Source organism: Lepidochelys kempii, chromosome 27 (assembly GCF_965140265.1).
Source record: "Lepidochelys kempii isolate rLepKem1 chromosome 27, rLepKem1.hap2, whole genome shotgun sequence".
Classification (NCBI taxonomy): Eukaryota; Metazoa; Chordata; order Testudines; family Cheloniidae; genus Lepidochelys; species Lepidochelys kempii.
In genome coordinates this window covers 16,128,403-16,149,529 of record NC_133282.1, presented here as the reverse complement: position 1 = coordinate 16,149,529, position 21,127 = coordinate 16,128,403, and the positions used below count along the sequence as shown (strand labels likewise).

The window sequence follows — 21,127 nt, the reverse complement described above, 5'->3', positions numbered from 1 at the left end:
AGGCCTTGACAGCACTCAACAGCATAACATCCAACAGGACCCGATGCCAGGAGGGAGGTAGCAGAGAACTGCTAGTTCTGCGTACGGCCACTGAACGTAGATCAGCCGTGTACCGGGCTAGTTCCAGCACCACGCTCTCCGAGAAGGCTTGCGGGGGAAACGGCCTCAGGTACATCATTTAGGTTTATGTCCACAGGGTCTTGACTGCAAGGTGTACCCCTGACCTGGCCTGTCCACACGGACAAGACTGGACCTCCAGGGGCTTGTGGGTGCGTCAGTTTCTGCAATTCGGAGGCCTGGCAGTAATGAGCTAGAACGGCGCGTGGAGGCAGCACCCCCTCATCCGGTGCAGCCACGGCTCGCTCTCTGCTTCTGATGACACCGAATAGCAACGAGGCCGCAGGCGTTATCACCCAAGGAACACATTACAGTGACGGCCCCTCCCAAATCTGTGCGCCCCAGGGGGGGCCCTGAAATGGCCCTGGTTTGGTTAGCTGCCCCCTGCTGGGGTGTGGGATGGGATGGGATGGGGATGATGCAGGAGACTCTCACAACCTGTTCCCCATGTGCCCAGCCAGCACTGGCAGCTCATGGTTGCCACGTGATACCAGTGAGCCATTGCTGTGGGGGTGTGGCACTGGGTGTCTCTGTGAGTAAAGGGTTGGAGTCTGGGCCCCTCCCCAGTGCCGCTGGCTTCTCCCAGTTCAGTTCCCTGGTACCCCCCACCTGGCTCACCTTTCCCCCGTCCGCGTGGTACTCTGTTTCATCGATGTCCAGCAGCCGGGCCAGGCCAAAGTCAGTGATTTTCACATGATTGGGGCTTTTCACCAGCACGTTGCGAGCAGCCAGGTCCCGGTGCACCAGCCGTACGTCCTCCAGGTAGCTCATCCCCTGAGGGGGGAGGGAGGAACCAGCATGGAGACCCGTAAGCCTCTCAGGCCCATGGTGGACTTCTCAGGGACCCAGCTGGCTTGAGCCCCACCCCGGTTAGTAGTGCTCTGCACGTCAGAAGGTGTGAAAGCACTTTACAGACATTAGCCCCATTTTCTAGATGGGGAAGCTGAGGCACAGAGCAGGAAAGAGACTTGCTTAAGGTCATCCAGTGAGTCAGTGGCATAGCCGCGTACAGAACCCAGGGGTCCTAATGCCTACCCTCCTGCTCTAATTGCTAATTAATACTCCCCCTTAATTTATGGCTGGCCATCCTCCGCTTGTGCTGGAAGCAGCCTGCCCCCTATGTACCTAGGGCTGGCAGAAGCAGCTGCTGCGGTCGTGTATCCCGGTCGGGATAGAAAACAGCAGCTATGCTTTGATATTGATCACTTCCCACGGTAAGCAGCACCTTTCAGTCTGAAAGAACCAAACGGACTTGACGAACTATGCATGTACAGGGATAATGCAGCCACCTCTGGGGAGTGGAGGGCAGCATGAACGACCAGCACAGAGTGAAATTTCAAGGAGAGATTTTTGGCCTCAGGATCCTGAGACAACCCCCTTCCTGGCTCCATGCTTACAAGCCTGGCCATGGGGTCTTTAACACCCATGTAGAGCAGAGGGGACCTCAGGGCCCAAACAGCCTGGGAACCCTCTCCGGTGGAATGGCTGAGTCGGCCCTGCTGGAACGTGAACCTATGAGTGGCAAGAAGGCTCCTGATGCCGGTCGTCCCCCTGGCCTCTCTGGCAGGAGAGCTGCACCTGAGCCCCCTCGCCCATCCCCGGGGCTCCTCCTACCTTTGCGATCTGCACACACCAGTTGAGCAGGTCCTGGGAGCCGATGCGGTCCTTGTTCTCCCGCACGTAGTCCAGCAGGCAGCCGTAGGGCATGAGCTGGGTGACCAGCTGCACCGTGGAGGTGAGGCAGATGCCCAGGAGGCGGGAGACGTAGGGGCTGCCCACACCTGCCATCACGTAGGCCTCCTGGGGAGGAGAGAAACTAGCTTGGAGCAAAATCAACCCCGGCAGGACTCGACTTGGGGAGACTCCTGCCAGGAGCCTGGCCCCTAGAGCTGGCTTCCCACTCCCCTGCACCACGGAAAGGTCACGTGTGGGTCCACGGGGCAGAGATTCGTGGCCCTGCCCAGCTGCTCTTCGATTTCCACAGCATGGTCCAGCCAAGTCTGGGGCCTTGCAGCGTGGAGACCAAAGAGCAGAGCGGCAAGGAAAAAACGGCGGACAAGATGAGTCCATTGCTCCCCCTGCCACAAGTAGTAATTCTGCAAACATTGGTCACACGACAGCCTGTCCCTCTCCAGCAAATGGCTGTGCTGGGAGGCTCAGGCCCAGTCTGGGGGCGGGAGTGGCGTATGGAGGCAGGCTAATACGCGTAGGCACTGACGTTGGTAGCTTGGTGGGGAAAGTGCCCTGAGCCGGAGAGCTTGTACCCGCTACCCGCAGCCACTGATGGGAATGTTGGGGACACTGGGCATGGCCACTAGGTAACTCGCAGGGATGGAAGACCACAAGTGTCGATGAAGCCCCCTCGCACTAGGCCCAAGTGTCCTTGGCCCCCACGCCCCGGAGGCACTCGCAGCAGCTATGCTGAGGATCTGCAACAAGATGTTGCAGAGTCCGACTGCCTGAAACTAAACAAGGCCAAACAGGGCAGATATGGAAGAACAATGCTGAATAAAGCAGCTTTATGTATGGTTTAACAGATGATACAGAGAACAAGGGCACTAGCTGGTAACTGGATTGGCTGGCTATATGGATACTTAGGGCAGCTTGCTATTGGATAAGTATGCTGAAGAAAGGATGTATAAAAGCCTGTGTAAATTCCTGCTCTGCGTACAGAATTTGAGATTCTAATCTCCCTGTACCTTCTTTGAAGCTTCAAAGAACCTTTTTGCTTCTCCACCCCGTTGTGATTATTGGGTGAAGCACACCAGGTAGCGAACCCTCCTCCCCCCACCCCCCGCTGTTGCTCGCCTCTGGCACTGGGTGCCGGCAACAGGAGCAAACCCAACGTGTGTCACAGACTAGGAGGGACCCGGCGGCTCAGTGACTCTAAGCGAAGTCCCGTCTGGTGGCCAGGACGCAGCTGAGCCTGGCAGGCCGGGTCAGCACCCTCCTGCACCCGCGTGGTGTTGGCATGCGTGCCCCCAGGGCGGGTGTTCCAGCCATAGCGCCCATCTCCTACTCACGTCCAGGATCTCCTTGTTGGCCTTGGGCGACGTGTTCTCTCTCAAGACTTTAATGGCCACGGGGATCTTCACGCTCTCGCCGTCGGGGATCCAGATGCCCTGAGGGGAGGGAGGGATGGTGATGGCGCTCGACGGGGCCGCACCTCAGGGCTCGAATGGGCAGTGCACCGAAGGGGAGAGAGACGCCGTCCAGCTGTGTCCTTTAGAGCCTCTGAGTGCTGCCCCACCCCCAGCCACGCTGCCAACCCCCGCCCCGGCTCCCCATCCCACTTCTGTGGGGCAGCAGTCTGGCCCCGGTTACCCACTGCCCCCCTTGCTCCGCCCGTCCCCGCCTCACCTTATACACGGTGCCAAAGGCCCCGGAGCCCAACACTTTCACTTTCTTCAGCTCGGTCTCCTTCAGGATCCGCATCTGGGCTTGATTGGGGAGGGCCCCGCTGGGTGTCAGTGGCTCTACCAGCTGTGAGGGGCGGGGAGGAGGGTCCTGTGTCAGCGAGCTGGGGAGCCCCAGGCCCATGGGCTCCCTGCTGCGGCCCCCAGGCGACATGGAGACTCAGAACCTATAATTGACCCCTCTGTGTGGCACCTTCAGGCCCTGGCCCTGAGCTCCCCGTGGGGCAGCCGTCTCCCCTGCCCCATGGAGCCTGTGGGCTGGGGGGAGCGTCTGGGCTGTCCCCACTGGAGGATGGCAGGAGGAGTGGCTGTGGGGAATGGGGACAGCACATGCTTGGGTCCAACCTGGGCACCGGTCACGAGGGGCATCCAGGGGGTCAACATCCTCCGTCCCCCTGCAGTAACCCCGGGCACTCAGGCCTGGCTCTCACCCTGCCCCCCGCCTCCTCTGCCCTCCATCAGTCACTTCTGCCCAGGGCCTCCCTTGGCTCAGCTGGGATCCTCTAGCGCTCAGGTGCCCCGGGAGGCCTTGCCGCATTACCGGGCACCGCCGCGAGAAGCCTGCCTGAGCGTGCGGGGCGGGGCAGGTGCTAGGGATTGTGGTACCTGCCATACCTCAGTCTCCTGCAAGAGGCGCCGCATGGCGAGCTTCCGCTCCTGCTGCTTCCTCCGCTTGATGCACACGACGATGATCAGGACCAAGACCAGGGCCAGGAGGGCGCCAACCACGCCGGCTATGATGGACGTCACCTGGCTGGAAGAAGGGGGAGGCTGCTGGATGGGGTGGTTCCACCGTGGGGGCCAGTCTAACCCGCGGGATTGGCTCTCTACAGGGGAACGGGGGACAGGGACGTTTGGCGGGGGGCGGGTAAATCCAGGGCCTTCTCCATAAACTAGCCCCCACGGGTGGCCGATTTGGAAGCAGTGGCTTGTGGCTCCTTGGTGGCGGGTGGTTAATGGTCTGCCTAGTAACAGCCCCTGGGGCTGGGAAGGCTGCGGGGGGGGGACAGAGCAAGCCCCATCCCCTGCCAATCAGCTGCAGAAGGGATTCCTGTGGTGCTCCCTGGCCAGAGGGTGGTGCCTGGCAGAGTGCAAGGGGGCTACCGGTGTGCATGGGATAGGGGGATGCTGAGCAGAAGGCAGATGGTGCCAGGGAGAGGTGGACCCTGGCTACTGCCCAGGGTGAGGCCTGCCTGGGAAGTTGGCACAAAGGGGGCTGGGCAGATGGGGGTGCAGTACCTTGGCTTCTGATCCACGGGGCAGCCGTCTTCATCCCGGATCATGCACCTGGGGAAGGACCCAGAGACGTTGCTTTGTTACTCGACGGGAGGCAGAAGCGATGTAGAAAATCCTCCCACGGCCAAGCACTGGGGCATCCTGCCGTGCTGCGTCCCATGGGCCCCCATGCCAGTTTCCCCCCCACCCCGCACCTGCAAACCTCTGCCCATCCCCACCTGCTTCGCTCCGCTTTGCTGTCTCTTCCTAGGCCGGTCTTGGCCCCTGGGATGCGCTGAATGCTGCAAGCAAAGAGCAATGCTCCGCGCCAGCCAGCGCCCGTACTCACGAGTGGCTGCAGTTGGTGGGGCACAATTGGCAGACGCCATGTTCATCCGGATACTTCCAGATGGGCACAAAGGAGGAATCAGCCTTCACCCCACTCGGGCACCTCTCCACACAGTACTGGGCATCTCTGTAATGGGCGCAGGCCGCGCACTGGTCCGCCTCCTGCAAGAAAGGATGCAGAGTGAGCACCGTGTGCATTTGGGGGCTGGGGTGGATGAAGAACCCAGGAATCCGGGATCAGCCCAAAGCCTTGAGCGATCGTAGAAACTGATTGGGAATGCAGATCCCCTCCCCCTGTCCTAAAGGGGCTTTTACGCGATCCCCCCCCGGCACCCCAGGCAGCTCCTCACCGATCCGTTGCAGGTCTCCGTGCCGTTCTGGGGCAGGCACTCGGGGTGGCAGGAGAGGCAGCGGGTCCCGTTGACGTGTTCCCGGACGGCCCTGCCGGGAGGAAGAGCCTGAGCCAATCGCTGCACAAAGGCACATGTCACCCTCACCCCGCAGCGCTCGCTGATGGGGCAGGACCCAGCCCCCACCCCAGCCCACCTGAGGAACAGGCAGCAGTGCGAGAGCAGAGAAGCGCCCCTTCCCCCCCCCGACCCCTGGGGCTGACACAGCCAGCTCTGCGACCAGGGGCCCAGCTTCAGACCCCAGACTCAGGGCTGGAACAGGGTGCCTCATGTGGGAGGCTCTGCCCGCTGTCCCGCAGGCTGGCCTCTCCCAGCCACACGAGAGCTGCCCACTTCCTTCCCAGCAGCCCCCCCAGCGCCGCAGCCGGGGGCAGGGCTGGGATCGGGCCAGCGGCCAGCAGGGTTCTTCCCTGCACTGGTAAAGGACCTGGCTGCCACTCAGGACCCTGCACGACCCAGGCCCCGTCCCCACCCCAGAGCGGGAGGGTGTGATGGGGCGAGGGAGCAGGTTGGGGATGGCTCCTAGCCTGCCCCCTGCTCCCACCGGGCACGGGCTGCTGAGCAGCAGCTCCAGCACCCCATCTCCCACCCCGCTGCACCCTGATCGGCAAGATCCTCCCTAGGGGAAATGCAGGGGAGGAAACTCCCTGGGGTATTCCATCCTCAGGGTCCTTGGAGACGCCCCAAACCCAGGCAGGGCTGCCCTATCTGTGCCAAAGGAGAAGGGGCCTGGCCACAGCTGGGCGGATGGCCCAGGGCTTGATGGCATCCTCTGCCCCCATCGCATCCAGCCACGGTGCCAGAGGCTCCCCCTTCTCCCTCATCCCCCCCAGGAGGCTTGCTGGGCACAGACACGCAGCGAGCCCAGCCGCTCAGACTCCCGCTTACCCGTCCAGAAGGTTGCAGGACTCCACGCACTCCTGCCCACGCAGGAAGCGCTCGCAGGCCACGCACTGCGTGGGGCCCGGCCCCCAGCACTGCCCCTTGGCGCAGAGATGGAAGCACACCAGCCCCTCGTTCTCTGGGGGGAGGACGCCACAGTTAGCCCTTGGAACCCAGCCCGCCCCCTCCGTCCCCTGGGGCAGCCAGACCGAGTGGGCCTTTCCCAGGGCGAACGCAGACTCCACCGGGCGCAGGCCGGCCGGGGATGCCAGCGGGGCATTTGGTATCAGAGTCGCAGCCAGGGAGACATGGTACCACTGTGGCACTGGGGTTCTGCACCAGCCAGCAGGGAGCACCTGCTGGCACCCATCTAACATGGCGGTGCCACTCAGAGCCCAGGTGAATTGGGCCAAGGAGGATTCCCTGGGCGGGGCAGAGAGCCGGACAGAGCCCTGGCAGACGGCCCCACCCCCTTACCACACTGCTCCACAGGCTTGTTGTCAGTCTGGAACAGCGTCTGGCGCTGGTTCCTGAAGATGGCTTCCCAGGGCACCTTCTGGAGGAAGCAGAGGTTGGGGTTCTGGTGGACCAGCACCATCCCGCTGCTGATCTCCTGCAGGGAGCGCAGGCCCAGCGAGACGATGGACAGGTTCTGCAGTATCAGGGAGTAGGCACCGCTGCAGAGAGACGTCGACAGGCACGGGGTGAGCCAGGAGGGGCAGGACAATGAAGCAGAAGTCAGAGGGTCCCTGCCAGCCCCACACTTGCGGGGGCTCTGGAACTGGGTCACACCCTCCCACGTGCTGCCTCTGAACCACAAACCGTCCGTTCTCCGGATCCCGTCCTAGGGTCTGTTCCTCCCCACCCCGCGTCCCTGCCTGCGCATGCTCACTTGTGAAGCACTCGTCCTCGGATGATCCGGAGGTTCTGGAAGATGCTCAGGTCTGGGAAGGTCTCTGGCCAGGACTCGATGTACAAGAAGCCTGCGAAATGGAGGACAAAGGCACATCCTTATTCATGCAAGCAGCGGCCTCCCACCAGCTGGTGGTGGGTCGGTCTCCCAAAGTCCTGGGTGACTGCCAGGTCCAGCGCCCAGGCCCGCCTCTGATGGACGTGTCCCCCCCGCCACTCCCCGCACACTAAACAAGATGGCTTAAATTTCCAGGGCAGGAGCGTGGGACCTTTAGCCAAAGCCCCACTGCTAGGAGGCCCCTGGGGTGGCTTCGCGGCTGAGCCCCGTCCAGCGACTTTGCAAGCGAGTGAAATGGAAACAGGAGTCGTTTGCACATCACAGATGGGAGGCTGCAACCCACTCTCGGTGGGCACCGGCAGGAGACGTGGGTGAGCGGGCACGGGCGCTAAGCAGTCCCTCACCCACCTGTCAGCTCCTCCAGGCTCCCGAAGCTCTTGAGCTGCTCCGGCTTCAAGGGTGCAGTGTTGGTGGCGGGATCCCTGTTTGAGAAGGAACACGGTCGGGGAGGGGGATCCTTAGCGGCATAAGCCCTTGGGACCATGGACGCAGAAGGCGATGGCTGCCCTGCGGCCGTGCAACCATAGGAGCTGCCCGGCCTGATGGGGCCTTTGTGCTACAATCTCTGCGAGGCCCAGCTACAGATTTTGGAAGAGTAAACGGATGCCCCGGGAGGAGCCCCCGCTCACAGCCGCTTCACACCCCGTGACCCACTCATGTGCATGCTTGCCTCGGGTCTGCAAGACTAAGGCACGAGGGAGGTTTCAGTTTCTAAAAGGGGCCTGATCTAGACAGGACTATAATGGACCAGCTGGCGTGTGCACTGCTGTCCCCTCCTGGATAGAATCCAAACCATTCAGCTGTGTGGCATAGGCCCTACACTGCTAATGGCGATTCCCCTTTGGCTCATGCATTAAGGGCTTGTGCTTTGGAGCAGAGGCTCCCCTTGTGGCCAGATAGCTGAGCTGGAGTTAGCCAGCTCCAGGTGCCCCCACACAGTGCTCCGACATGCCACACATACACCTCCTTCACTCCAGGACATCTGAGTCCAGAGCTGGGGTCCCCCTACCCACAGGGCCAGTAGCTCCTCTGGGGTGAGCCAGCAGGAGCTGTGCGGAGCTTGCCAGGGCTGGACAACGGGCAGTGGAGATGGGGGCACCTGGCACCGCTACTCACCCCGCGAAGGTCTCGGGCAGGAAGGCCAGGCTGCCAAAGATCTTGGTGCAGTGGGCAAAGTGCTGGATGTTGGAGGCATTGACGGCTCGGACGCCCTTCAAGAAATCCACGCCCAACCCGTAGCAGCCTAGGAGAGAGCAGGGCAGGAGGCTGAGAGGGGTTGGGAGGGAACCCCAGTGTGGAATAACCCTGCGCTGACCACCCATGTGCTTCCATTCCACCCATCGAGCCTCCGTAGGGAGACCCCCTTCCAGCCGCCCAGACAGTGCATGCGTCTCCCTCTCCTCAAATCCAGAGAATCCCACTCTCCTGAGCTGCTAGGATGTGCCACCCCTCGTCCCTCCAGGAGAGGGGCTCCCCAGGGTGGGGCACAGGGGATGTGGGAACGTTACCTTCCGGGCAGGGCTTGCTGCACTTCTCGCACTTCTGCACGCTGTCCGTGCTCACCTCCTGGCTGTCCTGGGGACACACCAGCGTGCAGGAGCCCACCTCCGTGGCCAGGTAATTGTCTGTGGGAGGGGGAGACATGGAGAGGAAAGATGGCCCCATGGTTAGGGCATTAGCTTGTGACTCAGGAGACTTGCCGTCAATTCCCTGCTCTGCCACCAACTGCCTGTGGGACCTTGGGCAAATCTCTTCACCCCTCTGGGGTTTGGTCCCTACTTGCTGGGGGGTGGGGGGGGGCTGTGAGGAGAAATGCCACCAAGGAGCGGGAGGCACCCGGAGGCTACAGTGGCGGGGACCAGATCGGTATTTGAAGAAGATACACGAGTCTGCCCAGCTCACACAGAGTCCGGGTCCGAGCCGCGGCGAGTCCCGAGCTGGGGACTTCAGTTTGGTCAGAAAGCTTGGATCCCAGTCTCTGATCCTGGGGCGGGGGAAGGAAATGGCTCCACCCCCACCTCCTGCAGCTAAGGGCAAAGCCCCCGGGCTTCATCTCCCTCCCCGTTAACCCCTCGACTGCTGCATTCCAGCATGGAGGCCTTTGTTTGCAATGTGGCTGGCCAGTTAACTGTAATTGCCGTGTGCGTCGTGGGGTTTTTGGAGCAGGGCAGAGCTATGGGCCTTGGAGCTCCAGGAGCCAGCCCCGACTTTGGGAAGTGCCAGGCAAACGTCAATAGAAGCCCCTCAGGCTGTCCTGCCCTGCCAGCAGGGGGCACTGTGCAAACGGAGCCCTGCGGGGGTTGCCCTGGGGATCTCTCCACCGGGCTGGGGTGCGTGGTCAAAGCCCAGCATACGCAGCTGGCAGGAAGTGGGGCACCCCACAAAGCCCACCCCACGGGATCCCCCCGGAGGAAGGGACGCTTACAGGGGCACTGGCTGACACAGCTGGCTCCGAAGGTGTAGCGTCCGTCCCGGTTGGGCACCGACTGGTAGATGTCCGAGTTGTAGATGAAGTGGGGCGGGCAGTGCAGCTCGCAGATCCCGCTGCGGTTGACGTGCAGACAGGCCTGTGGGGAGCCAGCCAGCCCAGAGGGTGAGCAGCTGGGACACCGCCCCCGCACCAGTCCGGAACCCCCCCTCTGCCAACTCCAACCAACCTCCCCGTTCCATCCCCGGCGCGAGCCTCTCTGCACCAATCCACCGCTCCAGCCACCCCCACGGCGCCTGCCCCCACCTGCCCACCCTCCCACGCCCACCACGCTAACCCCCACCCCAACCCCCTGCCCCACACTCTCCGCTGTGCTGAGCCCCTCGCCATGCACACACCCAGGGATGGCACCGGGCCGGGGGATGGCACTCACCAGGCAGTCCGAGTGCTTGGGCCCAGTGCAGCCCGCGGCACATTGCTCGTGGCAGCAGTCCGTGGGCTTCGTGCCCTTGCACCTGGGGCACCCGTTGCAGATGCTTTTGGTCACTGGGGCAGAGAGTGAAGGGGGGAGGAACCATGAGGATCTGGATGTTTGGCTGCGCAATGGGCTCTTGGCATCTGGGGAGCTCTGCTGGGAGCTGGGAACCCAGATGGGCACAGCGAACAACTGTCCCCACCACACCACACAGGGGGTTCCCAGTCTCAGCAGCACCCAGGGCAGGGGCTCTGTGCATCCTGAAATCTACCCTGTTCAATGGATCCCTTTCCGCCCCCGTCCCGCCCTTCCAATGTCTGTGCCTCCTTTCCCCACCCCCCAGCGGCAGCCTGCATTTCCCCATCATGCATCTCCACCGACCGCCTGTCCACACCGCTGCCCATCCTCCCCTGGCACCTGCCCCATCCCTCACTCGTGGGGCAGTTAGAAAGACCCAGCCGGGACCTTTGGCATGGTGCCCCCACCCAGCCAGGCTTTGCAGGGTCCATGCCCTATTTGCATGGAGGGCGAGCTAGCCCTGTGTGCCCCTGCAGGTCATGGGCTGCCCGGCCAGTGCTGGCCAGACAGGCAGAGACCTGAGTCCAGCACCGCCTCTCCCCCGTGCCCGGTGCTCACGTGTCTGGCAGTACTGCGGCCCTTCCCCCCAGCAGTGCCCTTGGGAACAGAAGCTTCTGCATTCAGCACCTGGACGGGATGGAGAGAAGACCGAGGGCGTTAGGGGATGCCCGAGACTCTGCCTTGGCACAGTCCTCGGGAGAAAGATGCAGCATGCTTCTGCCTCGCCCCACTCTCCCAGGCATGGAAACCCCCTCCCCAGGCTCCTCCAGCAGTCTGTTGGGGTGGAGGGTCCGGCAGCAGCTGCTACTCCCCACCTCCCCCGCTCCACGACTAGCCGCTGGCTTGAGGCATCAACACCTCCCGTCCCCCTTGGACGCCTGGGGCTCCCGAAGCACAGCTCAGCCTGGAGCGACGGACTGTGGGGTAGACGGGGGAGGCTGAGCGTGAAGCCTGGGGAAGTCATAAACCAGCCTGTTGGGGGTGCGCCAGGCTCCGGGGGGCGGAGGAGGGGGGCTTGGTTCCTGATGGGTGTAGAGGCTCCGCCCATTGCGCCAGGCCCCACCCCTGGCCCCAGGCTCTGCCTTAGGGCATGCCGAGGGGCTTGCTGCTGGGTGTGAAGAGCGGGTCCCAGGGACAGGACAGTCCCACCCCCCCTCCCCGGAAGCCGGGGTGCCCGTGGAGGGACCCCACCCGGGCACGTACACATCCTTTCCCTGCTGCTGTTGATCTGCTGGTGCTGGGCCAGGTCGTTGTTTTTGTGGAAGATGTCGCCCCACAGGATGGTCTCCTGGAAACACAGCTGGGGGTTGCCCTCGATGTGCACCCCGCCCTTCAGGATCTCTGGAGCCGGGGGAGAACAGGACAGTAGGCAGAGCATCAGGCATAGCTGCATGGCCACTGCGGGAGTCTGGGCGACACGGGCCAGTAGATGACCCAGCCCGGCCATCCCTGGTGCTCCCACATGGCCCAGCCACGTGACAGTCTCCTGGCGGCTGGGGAATCCAGCCCCCAGTCGAGGGGGCCTCGGGCTCATTTGAAAAGACGTTTGCCAGGCAAAGCACTGAGGGATGCTCGGAAAGGCCTTTGACCTCGACAGCTGCATCTGCAGCATGCACGACCCGGGCTGTGGATCCTCATGCTCCAGGGCACCAGTCGGCTCTAAGGGGGTCCAGGAAGAAACTCCCCCCACCAACACCAGTGCTGGGCTGCTGCATCGCTAGGAGCCTTGTGTATCTGGTACTGGCCACGCTCAGAGAAAGGGGGATGTGTAACTGGTTGGGCAGGGAGGTCAGGATTACCAGGCACTAGTCTGATCCGGTGCAGTGAGGGGGATACCAGACCACACGGACCGTGGGTCTGATCCGGTGCAGTGGGGGGGTACCAGACCATGTGGACCCTGGGTCTGATTCAATGCAGTGGGGGGATACCAGACCACATGGACCAGGGGTCTGATCGGGCATAGCATGGAGGCATGGATACCAGGCTACGGGGATCACTGGTCCAACAAGGTGAAGATATTGCACTAGACAGGCCATTGCTTTGCTCTGGCACAGTGGTCCAGCGACAATCAGCTCTTCTAAAGAGGTCCCTGGTACATCCCCCCTAATTCTGAGTGCTCCCTGGGGTGAGCCCTGGCCCCCCGACTGGCTCAGGTGCCAGCCTCCCCACCTGTCAGATGCCTCATGCCCAGCTCCTGCAGCCCCACCGTCCCGGTGGGGTCGGAGTTGGCGAGAACGGCCAGCGCGTATTTCTCCTCGTAGAGCTGGGTGCCCCGGATGATGCGCAGGCTCTCCAGCTGCACGCGGCTCACTTGGTTCTGCGCAATCAGCACGTAGCCCTGGACCTCCTTGATATCCTAGAGGGGCAGAGAGCAGGGTGAGCGGGAGCCAGGGACAAGACAAGACAAGCCTGGGCACCCATCAGGCTGAGGCAATAGCCCCTGGGCTGGGCCGTCAGTGGGAGAAGAACCTACGACCCCTGGAGCTAAACGTAGGAGCTGCTACTGTCTGAGCTAAAGGGCAACACCCATGCCTCTGCCCATGACCACGAGCCAACCTCGGCAGAGCCAGGAGCGCTTCAGGCTCGGCCACTTTCATGGGGGTCAGAGCCCCCAGGGGAACGCCCTTGCCCCAACGCCCTTGCGCCCCAGCAAGCACTGGGAAGATGGAGAAGACTTTCTGCGGGGAGAGCCGGAGAGCTACCCTCCCCTGAGGCAGACAAGCCTCCCAGCCCCCTACGACTGGGCTGGGCTGGAAAGATGTCTCCAAACATGAGGATCACCATTTCTAGTCTTTTAACCAGAGGAGGAAAGAGCCTAGAGTGAGCCCAGCACCTCGGCAGGTGCTCCACACTCTCCAGACCCCCCAGCTAGGAGCACACGCTCCACCGTCAATAAACTGACAAGCAGGGGGCAAGGGGTAACCTCATCTCTGGGAAACTGACAGCAGCAGGATTAGAACCTGGGTCCCCAGGCAAAAGCTTCGCGAGCTGAGCTGGAACAGCTCCTGCTGGCTGAGGAGACTTGTCAAGATGTTGCCCTGTGGTTCCTTACAGGCAGGTGGGTGCGGGCCTGTGTCGCCCACTCTAGTGGCTGGTCCAGATAAGAGTCTACTACAGCCACTGGCTAGAGGAGTTACTCCTTTAGCTCCAGCCATAAAGGAGGGGGAGGGATAGCTCAGTGGTTTGAGCATTGGCCTGCTAAACCCAGGGTTGTGAGTTCAATCCTTGAGGGGGCCTGGGCCTTGAGGGGATCTGGGGCAAAAATTGGGGATTGGTCCTGCTTTGAGCAGGGGGTTGGACTAGATGACCTCCTGAGGTCCCTTCCAACCCTGATATTCCATGATTCTATGTTGCATTTAGGGATGAAGGACCAAGGGTCAATGCCCACAGGAAGGTGGTTGCTATGTTATCCCCTGCAGGACAGACCCTGATGTCTCCTTAGAGTCACATCCCGGGCAGGCTGCCCTTTAAGGCAAGCTGGGCTTGGCCTTGCCTGTGACAAGCAGCTATCCCCCAGCTGAGCCTGATCTCCTGGCTTCGTTACTCTGAGGGACCCCAGCTGTGACAGGGCTGCACAGAGAGTGAGAACTCAGCTTGGGAGAGGAGTCAGGCTCCCCGACCAGCCCCAACACAGGGCCTGGTCAGCCCAGCGTGGGGCTAAGGAATGAGCCCTGAGGACGGGCTGGGGGGTAGCCTGAGAGGGGTGAGACATGGACAGAAACAGGCCATTGCAAGGCCAAAGAGATGATCAGCTGGGGGGGGCGGGAGAGGCAAAGGCCATGCACTGCCATGGCCTGACAGCAAGGGTCGCTATGTTAGCGAGAGTCCCACTGCAGGATGGGTGAAGGGAGGATGCTGAGCTCAGGTTCTCCCCGCTTCCCCGCTCACCTTAAGGAAGGACATATCAGCATCTGGCCCCAGGTAGGTGATCTCCAGGTTGCCCTGCACCACCTGGCAGTCCTGGTAGAGGCGGCTGAGGGTGGCGTAGTGGTTTTCTGGGCTGGAGGGACGCAGGAGCTTCATGTCGGTGCCCGTGCAGACTGCAGGGGGGTGGAAAGGAAGTGCCGGTGAGGCTGGGCAAGGGTGGTGGTCAGAGACGGGGGCAGAGATGATGGATGCCATTCGGAGAGATGCTCAGCAGCGTTTCTCCAAAGGCTGCTCCACCCCAGCTGTGAGCGTTCAGATAAACAGGGCCCGGCCCCCACCTGTCCCCTACTCTGCAGGCATTTCCCCAAGGCACAGAGCTGTGACTGGAGAGCTAGCAGACACTTGGCCCTTCTGCAGGGCATTCTGTCCAAGGGCAAGAGAGAGGAAGGGGGGCCTGGCCCCTAGTTCTCAAGCCTATGGGGCCAGATTTTCAGCAGAGCTCAGTTGTCATTTAGACACCTAAAAAAGGACAGATTTTCCAAAGGGCTTGCTGAGCTCTGTAGAGAATCCAGCCATTGTGTGCCTCTGGGCCTCAGTTTCCCACCTGTAAAATGGGAGCAACACGCCTTCCCGGCTGGTCTCGTTAGATCGTAAATTCCTGGGCTGGGATTCTGTTAGCGCGTGTGGGTGCAGCACCTGACACTCCAGCTCCAATCAACTAGGCCCCCTAGATGCTACCGTAAATACACAGAAGAGACCCACAGGGGATTATTACGCATCAGTCACTGCAAGGAAAACACAGGGCCCTGAACTCAGGTCTCAACAGGTAAAAGCTCCTGGAGTGTTGTTTTTAAACACAGCCGCTTGCAAATCCCCAGACTTCTCTATTGCCTCCTGAAGCCCGCTTTGGTCAGAGTCTGCCCAAGTGTAGGCAGGTTCCCTTTATCCATTTCAAAGGTTGCCCATATACCCAACCACTGCTGAGTGTTTGTAAATCAGGCAGCAGCTGTCTAAAGCCTTGCAGAAACCCCGAGGGAGAGATTACGAAAAAGGAATTTACAAACACCCAAAAAAACCAAAAATCCTTTTGCTAGCATTTGCCAGGGTCAAAGCAAAGATTTGAGAAATGCTTGGTTGTGTGTGGGTCTTGTGCCAAGCAGAGAGGAAGGGTCCGATGGGAATCAGTGCAATGGAGCATGAAGGCGAGGTGCCGGGTTTATTTTTATCTGGAAGTAATTGGTGCGGATGAAAAGCAGGTTCAAAGTTGCAGGAGGATTGTGAAGTGTACCGCAGAGCTGTGCGCCCTGCCATGTTTGTTACAAACCCTTCTGATCTCTAGAAATCAGACGGACGGGGAGAGACGCCGACACAGTTGGCTATTGAGCCTCAGCGCCCAGCCGACTGTATCCAAGCTAAGTTTAAACCCCCTCTGCTCTGTGGACAGTTCAGGATTTCCTGTCACTGGAACTCCCACCCGCTCCCCGCCAACTTCTGGAAGGGTAGTGCGGCCGGCATTAATACCCTCTGGGTCACGGACTCGCTCCCCACACGGTCTGGACGCCGGACGTGGTTAGGAAGTGTCACTTTCCACAGGAAATGCCATGGACTAAAGTAACATCCATTTATCGTGGGAAGGCTTTCAACAGCTTCCTATGGGCTTCCTGTATGACTTCTCCCCACCACAAGGCAGAACAATGGGGTTTAGCCACGACCCTGTAAATGAGCAATTTGTTTGGTCTCGGCCCCCGGTTCTCAGCCCCCTCGCTGCCTCAGATAAAAGCTCCTCGTGAGTTGGGGAGGCCGCAGTGGGAGGCCAAATGGATTGATGGCTTCTGCGAGTCAGGACCTCTCACCCCCACCGTTGTGATCAGCTAACAAAAGGCTCCTGTCAATTAATTAGACAGAAGCTGTCAACATGGAACTCCAGTAAGGAGCGTTTGATCTGGATGCCCGCAAAGCGCCTTCCGCGCAAACTTCCCACCGGTCACGAACGCTGGGTGACTCTCCTCCCTCCCTGGGCAGAGGAGTCCCGTCCGCCCCACTTCACAGAGGGAGAAATTCGGCACTCGCCCCCAGTCAGCTGGAGAACAGAAACTCAGGAGCCCTGGTTCCCACTCCTGTGCTTTAGCAACGAGATCACGCCCCCGTCTCAGAGCCAGAAATCCTGTCTCCGAGTCCCCTGCTCCAACCACTAACACCCGGCCCTTCCCAGGAGTCCTGTCTTATCCCCCCCTCGGACCCCAGACCACACTGGTCCGAACAACCTCCCGGGCGAGTCAGACTGAAGCGTTTGGTTCAAAGGACCCTGGTTCCCGTTCCGCAGCGACGCTGCTTGTCCGCTGGCCTTGCTCCTGGCCCTGCTGAGGCTGCCCAGCCAGAGGTGTCAGTTTCACTTGATGTCAGTTACACTTTCCCAGGCTGGGGCAGGGGGGTTGGGCCCCCCACCCCCCAGCTTCTGGGGGGATGTTTGCATGCTGCTGCGGCAAGCACTGGTGGGCCTTAGCTCTGCTGAGGGTAACTGAGGACAGAGCATTTGATGGGCCCCCATGGCTCCTCCCAGGGGCACAGGGAACCACTTGGTTTCGATCCTTCCCCTCCGGCTCCAGAGTACCCATTCCCCGGTTCCTGTCACGCGCCCTGTTTATATGCCATGGGGTCCCCCCACTTTACTTCCCCAGGATGGTAGGTGGAGGTTAGACTTATGACCTAGCTGGGTTGGGCCACACTATTGTTACCCCTCAAATGTAGCTAAGGGACGGGCGCACATACCCCTGGATTGGCATCAGCTTGGCACCCCTGCGCCACGGTTCCTAAAATCCCGGCTGCCCCAAACTAAACAGTCTTGATTCACACAGCCAGCACGGGGTGGGCACCCCGAACTGCTGCGGGCTAGATGACAGCCAGGTTTCCAAGGGCCCTGGGGTGGGGCATTACATAACCCAGTTACGCTGGCTTCAAAGCTCTCGGCTTTGCTGCCTCCTCCGTAGCAGGGCTAGGGTGGAGCTAGCTGGGTCTGGGTGAGGAAATCAGCCCAGTGAGAGAAGAAACAAACAATAACACAAACCTACGCAGCATCTCCACCTCCTTCTGGCTTGGATTCCAGAGCAGCAGGTGTGACCAAGCGTTCAAACTAAAAGGCCTTAGCAAACCGCCTTCCAACTCTGAGTAAGTCCCTATCCCGTGCTCCCTAGGAGAGCCCCCCAGAAGGGAGGGGGAGAAAGGAAAGAGACAGGGGGATAAACAAGGAGGCTATTCCAAACAGGCCCCACTTTCCAGTCCTCGTGGGTGGTGCGCTGAGCAGAATGTCTGAAGGGATGGGAAATTGTTACTCCTACGGCACTATACCTCCAAGGTGAGCTTCTTTGGAAGCTAAGTCTTTGGGGTGAAACAGACTCCAGAACAGCCCAGGGTAGGAACCCTGCACCTCGACTTTGTTCCCTGTTCAGATCTACACTTTAAACCGGGCTTAAAGCACGGTGCTGCTGCGGAGCAGTTGCTCCAGGCAGCTGGAGGTCCTTGGAAAACCAACACGTGATTCTGGCTCTACAGGGCTTGCACGACTGGTGGACTCAGTTCAGTTGACAGCAGAGTCCGGTCAGCGGCAGGAGCCTTGGTACAGGACTCCCTGGCTCTATTCACAGCTCTGCGATTGGTGCACTGTGCGATCCCAGTCAAACTAGCAGTTGGGACTCCCAAGTGTTTGTGCAAACCTCTTCTTTGCCCAGGAACACACTTATCAGCCCCGTGAGTTTCCCTTACTGCAGGAGGTTCGGTCAGAGTCAGAACAAGACCATCAAAACCAGCTTGGGGCTCAACAATGAGACTGGTACGTGTCAGCCGAGATCAGGGCCCCATCGTGTGAGGTGCTGCACAGACACAGAGCAAAAGAAAATCCCTTCCCCAGAGAGCTCACACTCTAAGGATGGAACTAAGCAGCGCCCCCATGCCCTGCCAATACAAGACACCCCACTTTGGGGGCAGGGGGTTCGGATCCTAACTAAATAACTAGCCCCTCTCTCTATTACCAAAACTCAAACATGGGACAAACTGGGACCTGGATACAGACTCCAATTCCAAGCCTCTGGCTCACGGGTCCTGGCCTATTGTTCACTCTTGTTCAGGGAGCTGCAGTTCTATGTAACACAATCCCCGCTGGCGGTTTGTCGGCTGCGGGGATCAGATGAGGGACCGCCAGATCTTAGCTTGAGCGTCTGCCTGCCCAGCCACCACAAGAGGGAGACGAGCATCACGCCACGTGGGCATGGGTTACACCTACAAGCATAGATGCATTGGCGTGGGCAGAAGGAACGCCAGTCAAGGGTGCTGCATCTACAAACCTGACCACATGCCAGGGGGAAGAGAACTCTCAGACTGGCATTGGCGCTCGTAGGAATTACCCTGCCCCACCCAACATCCCCCTATAGCATTTCCCCTGTTGGATCCCCAATATTCACCCAGCAAATGAAACATCACGTATAAAACACATCTTAGCGCAGGTGATCTGAGACCTCATTTTTCCGATTGGCCAGCAGAAAGGAAGAGCACCTTGTGCTGGCTGTACTCCCCTCCCACGGTCCCTCCTTGCAGCAGACACCCAGGGAGAGCGATGCCATGATCAGCCGCCCGGCAGGGAGAAAAGGCAGCTTGCTCCTGCCAGCTGGGCTTGCTGCTGCTGGCACTCTTGCATTTGATCAGATAAGCCTCCTTGGCGGGAAACTGACTCTGCAAGGCTCCTGGTAAACAATCATTACAGCCACGCTGATGGTTGGTTGGAGTTGGATAATCCAGGGTGGGGCTCGCATGTGGATTGAAACCACCGGGCGCACTGAAGCGTGGCCCCAGACTCTACTGAACCCCCTTTGGGAGACTGCTGTGTTCGCTCTCCACCTGTCTCCAAGCTCGTGCCACTGAAATACTGGGAGGCAGGAGAGTGTCACCTGATAGGAACCAAAACTGGTGCAGAATCTGGCCTACCCAGTCTCCACCTCGATTTTGCAGACACGAGCCTGGAGAGTTTGGAGAAGTATCCAGACTTTGAAGCATTTATCAGAACTTCTGGAGAAGCTTTCTCCCTCTTTCCCCATCATCCGCCTGTCCATCATCCTCATTCTCAGATGAAGACAGGCTTCGAAACCTGGTCCATGAGGGAGGAGGTTGGCAGTAGAATGGTTCCTATAGCCCCTCTCTTTCCAGCACGTGTGCAGACACCGGGGTGAATGCAGACAGGCAGTGGCTGACATAACTTTAACCCCGTTGCTGCTAAATAGCCAGTGGTCCATTGCAACAGCGGCACTTTGATGGGGTGCAAGCGGCGCAAGGGGAAGCTATGGAGGAGCACGTTTTCCCCCTAGACGAGCATGCTGCGGCACTGGAGGGGAAGCTGTGGATGGAGGGGCATTGGCGGATGGGGCATTGCAACACACAGCCCTGGAGGGGCAGTCGTGCCCAGGATATGGCTGTGCATGGTGCAGTATCAGAGGTACATTATTTTTGCATGAATCCCTCGTAACTCTCCTCCCACACACGCCAGGCACTGAAGCAGTTAAACCCAAGTTCTGTCCAACTGCAGCTCATGAAATCAGAGACCCGGGTTTTGTAACCCAAACCCAGCCGGCAGACACTGATTTAAAAAAGCCAGGCAGTTCCGGAGGAAGCCACCGGACCGGAGGGGCACGTGGGGGCTCCATTTCTAATCACATCCGGAGAGGGACACCCACAGGCCTAGAGATCATAGAAACCCTCACTCCTGTGGCTCGCTCTGATGTCACAGACAGCTCTCAAATCCCTGTGACAGGGGCTGGCGTTCAGTGTGCAGTGAGGGGGCTGGGGGAGCTAGAGGGACACGGGATTTTCTGCCAGAGTCCAAGCCGGGGGATAAAAAAGACCCAATTGTTAAGAGAGCTGGTGGTCAGAGCCCACCCCAGACAAACAAAACTAGTAACAGTTGCATCTCCGAGGAAAGGCAATGACAGAGATGGGCCCAAACCATAAGGATCAGACCCCAAAGGGTTGTGAGTTCTGGTTCGGGTCACTGAGCATGCGCATCTGCTTTTAATACACACCCATCCTGTTCATAGAATCATAGAATATCAGGGTTGGAAGGGACCTCAGGAGGTGTCTAGTCCAACCCCCTGCTCAAAGCAGGACCAATCCCCAACTAAATCATCCCAGCCAGGGCTTTGTCAAGCCTGACCTTAAAAACCTCTAAGGAAGGAGATTCCACCACCTCCCTAGGCCACGCATTCCAGTGCTTCACCACCCTCCTAGTGAAAAAGTTTTTCCTAATATCCAACCTAAATCTCCCCCACTGCAACTTGAGACCATTACTCCTCCTTCTGTCATCTGCTACCACTGAGAACAGTCTAGATCCATCCTCTTTGGAATCCCCTTTCAGGTAGTTGAAAGCAGCTATCAAATCCCCCCTCATTCTTCTCTTCTGCAGACTAAACAATCCCAGTTCCCTCAGCCTCTCCTCATAAATCATGTGTTCCAGTCCCCGAATCATTTTTGTTGCCCTCCGCAGGACATTTTCCAATTTTTCCACATCCTTTCTTGTAGTGTGGGGCCCAAAACTGGACACAGTACTCCAGATGAGGCCTCACCAATGTCGAAAAGAGGGGAACAATCACGTCCCTCGATCTGCAGGCAATGCCCCTACTTATACATCCCAAAATGTCATTGGTCTTCTTGGCAACAAGGACACACTGTTGACTCATATCCAGCTTCTCGTCTACTGTAACCCCTAGGTCCTTTTCTGCAGAACTGCTGCCGAGCCATTCGGTCCCTAATCTGTAGCCGTGCATGGGATTCTTCCCTGCTAAGTGCAGGACTCTGCACTTGTTCTTGTTGAACCTCATCAGA

The 21,127-nt window shown here is 59.7% G+C and overlaps 1 protein-coding gene across 3 annotated transcripts in view; it reads right to left on the bottom strand.

Moving 5' to 3' along the window:
- Positions 1–21,127, bottom strand: part of ERBB2 (erb-b2 receptor tyrosine kinase 2) — a 41,784-nt gene that overhangs the window by 6,602 nt on the left and 14,055 nt on the right. Inside the window, exons 2-21 of one of the 3 annotated variants that reach the window (XM_073325686.1) lie at positions 14,288–14,439; positions 12,569–12,755; positions 11,603–11,740; positions 10,958–11,026; positions 10,280–10,392; positions 9,844–9,985; positions 8,927–9,043; positions 8,535–8,661; positions 7,767–7,840; positions 7,281–7,371; positions 6,866–7,065; positions 6,395–6,527; positions 5,447–5,537; positions 5,098–5,258; positions 4,773–4,820; positions 4,149–4,287; positions 3,478–3,600; positions 3,141–3,239; positions 1,732–1,917; positions 736–891 (exon numbers count right to left, since the gene is read on the bottom strand). In XM_073325686.1, coding sequence (XP_073181787.1) covers positions 736–891; positions 1,732–1,917; positions 3,141–3,239; positions 3,478–3,600; positions 4,149–4,287; positions 4,773–4,820; positions 5,098–5,258; positions 5,447–5,537; positions 6,395–6,527; positions 6,866–7,065; positions 7,281–7,371; positions 7,767–7,840; positions 8,535–8,661; positions 8,927–9,043; positions 9,844–9,985; positions 10,280–10,392; positions 10,958–11,026; positions 11,603–11,740; positions 12,569–12,755; positions 14,288–14,439 — 2,546 coding nt within the window. The remainder of the gene's footprint in view (positions 1–735; positions 892–1,731; positions 1,918–3,140; positions 3,240–3,477; positions 3,601–4,148; positions 4,288–4,772; positions 4,821–5,097; positions 5,259–5,446; positions 5,538–6,394; positions 6,528–6,865; positions 7,066–7,280; positions 7,372–7,766; positions 7,841–8,534; positions 8,662–8,926; positions 9,044–9,843; positions 9,986–10,279; positions 10,393–10,957; positions 11,027–11,602; positions 11,741–12,568; positions 12,756–14,287; positions 14,440–21,127) is intronic. The other 2 variants (XM_073325687.1, XM_073325688.1) reach the window with 2 other exon arrangements.